Source organism: Monopterus albus, unplaced genomic scaffold (assembly GCF_001952655.1).
Source record: "Monopterus albus unplaced genomic scaffold, M_albus_1.0 scaffold48.1, whole genome shotgun sequence".
In the NCBI taxonomy this organism is placed as follows: domain Eukaryota; kingdom Metazoa; phylum Chordata; class Actinopteri; order Synbranchiformes; family Synbranchidae; genus Monopterus; species Monopterus albus.
The window spans coordinates 1,258,459-1,261,752 of record NW_018127928.1 but is presented as its reverse complement, the minus strand read 5'-3'; the positions used below and the strand labels follow the sequence as shown (position 1 = coordinate 1,261,752).

At 42.7% G+C, this 3,294-nt stretch overlaps 1 protein-coding gene across 1 annotated transcript in view; it reads left to right on the top strand.

Annotated features, from left to right (window-relative positions):
* The window catches only part of LOC109960573 (tubulin alpha chain-like), a 5,475-nt gene extending 2,970 nt beyond the window's left edge, over positions 1-2,505 (top strand). Inside the window, exons 2-4 of the mRNA XM_020600770.1 lie at positions 207-429; positions 1,113-1,261; positions 1,388-2,505. Of these exons, the coding sequence (XP_020456426.1) occupies positions 207-429; positions 1,113-1,261; positions 1,388-2,365 (1,350 nt within the window). The 3' untranslated portion in view covers positions 2,366-2,505. The remainder of the gene's footprint in view (positions 1-206; positions 430-1,112; positions 1,262-1,387) is intronic.
* Positions 2,506-3,294: the final 789 nt, after the last annotated feature.

The following is a 3,294-nucleotide window of genomic DNA, read 5'->3' as shown; positions in this document are numbered from 1 at the left end:
ACAGTTTTAAACAGAAATGTTGGCATCAAGCAACCCAGAAAAATCAGATTCTGTGCTTTTTGATTTGTATAATGAATTGAGTGATAATCTTAACTATATATTTGAGAAATAATTTGCAGCTTGATGCTAATTATCCCTAAATTGGATTCAGTATTAAAAAAGGTTTAATAATAATATCTAAAGCTGCTCTTTTTTTCTTTCCACAGCGTGAATGTATCTCCATCCATGTTGGCCAGGCTGGTGTCCAGATGGGCAACACCTGCTGGGAACTGTACTGCCTGGAGCACGGCATCCAGCCTGACGGCCACATGCCCAACAAGCAGCCCAGTGGGGGCCATGACGACTCCTTCACCACCTTCTTCAGTGATACTGGCTCTGGGAAGTATGTCCCCAGAGCTATCTTTGTCGACCTGGAGCCTACGGTTATTGGTGCGAAATTTCTTTAAGCTTTGGGGCAAAACAGCAGCAACTGTTTCGTGTTCTTTAATAAAGTGGTGGCAGAGTAGCTTGACTTAAGAGTCAACATTTCAAAAGGTTAGATAGAAGAAAGCAACAATGTCTATAGAGCTATAAAGATTAAACTGGTTGATCCTTAAGCATATTATCTCAAAGTTCCAAGGTTATCAGTGTCATAACTCTGAATGCTTCTGAATAAAAGCTTTGCTATTTATATGAATTTATATTTTGACCAAAGTTCAATTCAAGCCACTGAAATCTGCAAGTCAAATTTCCACTGTGTCTCCACCCACTTCAGTTTAGATCAGCCAAGATTTAACTCTGCAAATGACTAGTTGAGCGCAGACAGACAAACTTAACAACAGCAGTACACCACTTAAATATTCCAGTGTCAGGGTCCAGTTCAATTATGTAGCACCAGTCACACAAAGCATCACAATAAAAGATGAGAGCAAGACATAAGTATTGTGCATATTGGCTTGCTTAGTTTACATGCACATTATTAAATATTCTTCCTGACATTTATGATAATCTGACTCCCACATCTCCAGGTTCAAATATCCTTAGTAATCAGGGAGACGCCCAGTGTTTTCAAAAAGCAACGCATATCAGTTCCCTGTCAAGAAGTCTTAACATGCTATCTCCGTCTCTTTTAGATGAGGTTCGTACAGGCAAATACCGTCAGCTTTTCCACCCCGAGCAGATGATCTCTGGAAAGGAGGATGCCGCCAACAACTACGCTCGTGGTCACTACACCATTGGAAAGGAGCACATTGACAATGTACTTGACAGAATCCGCAAACTGGTAAGAAGAGCTACAAGAAGACTTTGGGTGTATAGGGCTACAAAAATCACTGCTAATGAGAAGCCAGGCTTTAGAGCACTTTTACATTAGTCACTTACAAAAGTAAATTGTACCCTTCTTGTTCAGTCCGACCAGTGTACAGGGCTCCAAGGTTTCCTGGTCTTCCACTCATTCGGAGGAGGCACCGGCTCTGGCTTCACTTCTCTGCTGATGGAGCGGCTCTCAGTAGACTTTGGAAAGAAGTCCAAACTGGAGTTTGCCATCTACCCAGCTCCTCAGGTGTCTACAGCTGTGGTGGAGCCCTACAACTCCATCCTGACCACCCACACCACCCTGGAGCACTCTGATTGTGCCTTCATGGTGGACAATGAAGCCATTTATGACATCTGTCGCAGGAATTTGGACATTGAACGTCCATCTTACACCAACCTAAATCGCCTCATCAGCCAGATTGTATCCTCCATCACTGCCTCCCTGCGCTTCGATGGTGCCTTGAATGTGGACTTGACAGAATTCCAGACCAACTTGGTGCCCTACCCTCGCATCCACTTCCCTCTGGCCACCTACGCCCCTGTTATCTCAACAGAGAAAGCCTATCATGAGCAGCTCACTGTGGCTGAAATCACCAACTCCTGCTTCGAGCCAGCCAATCAGATGGTCAAATGTGACCCTCGGCATGGCAAGTACATGGCCTGCTGTCTGCTGTACCGTGGTGACGTGATGCCCAAAGATGTCAACGTGGCGATCAGCAACATCAAAACCAAACGCTCCATTCAGTTTGTGGACTGGTGTCCCACAGGCTTCAAGGTAGGAATCAATTACCAGCCTCCCACTGTGGTCCCCGGAGGAGACCTGGCCAAGGTGCAGAGGGCCTTGTGCATGTTGAGCAACACCACCGCCATCGCCGAGGCCTGGGCTCGACTTGACCACAAGTTTGACCTCATGTACGCCAAGAGGGCCTTTGTCCACTGGTATGTTGGAGAGGGGATGGAAGAGGGAGAGTTCTCAGAGGCCAGAGAAGACATGGCTGCCCTGGAGAAGGATTACGAAGAGGTCGGTGTCGACTCATTTGAAGACGAAGAAGAAGAGGGGGATGAGTATTAAAACATCAGAGCAGACCTCGAGCAATCATTTTAAATGTATGACTGCCATTGATGCAGATCTTCTCTAGAAGCAATGAGTGTTTGTCTAGTTGAACAGCTGGTTTGCAGACCAATAATAAACACCGATGCTACTGCTGAGCAGCAGATTGTTCAAGTTTGATCCCATGGTGTTTTTTTTTATTGAAACATTATTCTCCAGTGAGAGAAAAGGGTTTTACCTTCTTTAGAAACATTATTCTCCAGTGAGAGAAAAGGGTTTTTTACCTTTTGTAAATAAAGCTGTGTACACCTATCTCAAGCAAAGACCAAACTGCCAGTGTTATTCTTTGAAGTCTTTGGCACAAAGTTAAGTTAAAATGATCTATAAGTACAGTTATTAGCCTAATATTTGGCTTTGAAAATGTGTTTGGAAACATTTAAAGTTGTGCTGATCATTCTTTATGAATCTGATGATTTTCTCTTTAATGAATCATTTACTGCCAAGGTGGTGACAGCTTGGTCCAGCAAACCAAAACCTAAAGATTTTTTGTTTACTAAGGTATAAAAAAAAATATCAGCAGCAAATTTTCATATTTAAAAAGCTAAAACAATGTTTGGCCTTTTTTGCTCACTAAAGCATATAAGCCTATCAATATTATAAATGGTATCTGCCAGTAACTTGAATGTTTGTTTCAGTACTAGTCCAACACCTTGCTCTTTAATATTTCAATTGTCAGGTAAAACTCTGTGGAAGTTTAACAGAGCTCACTGAGACACACCGATTTAATGAGGATGTCCTGTAACAGTCATAAGTATAGATACATGTCCTGATGTAGCTCAGACATTTTGTCTTTAATTTCCATGTAGTGAAAACATACTTAGGATCAGCCGACAGGCGACAAACCACACATTCAGGAGTGCCTGAAATTAATGCAAATTAATCTAGAAGCA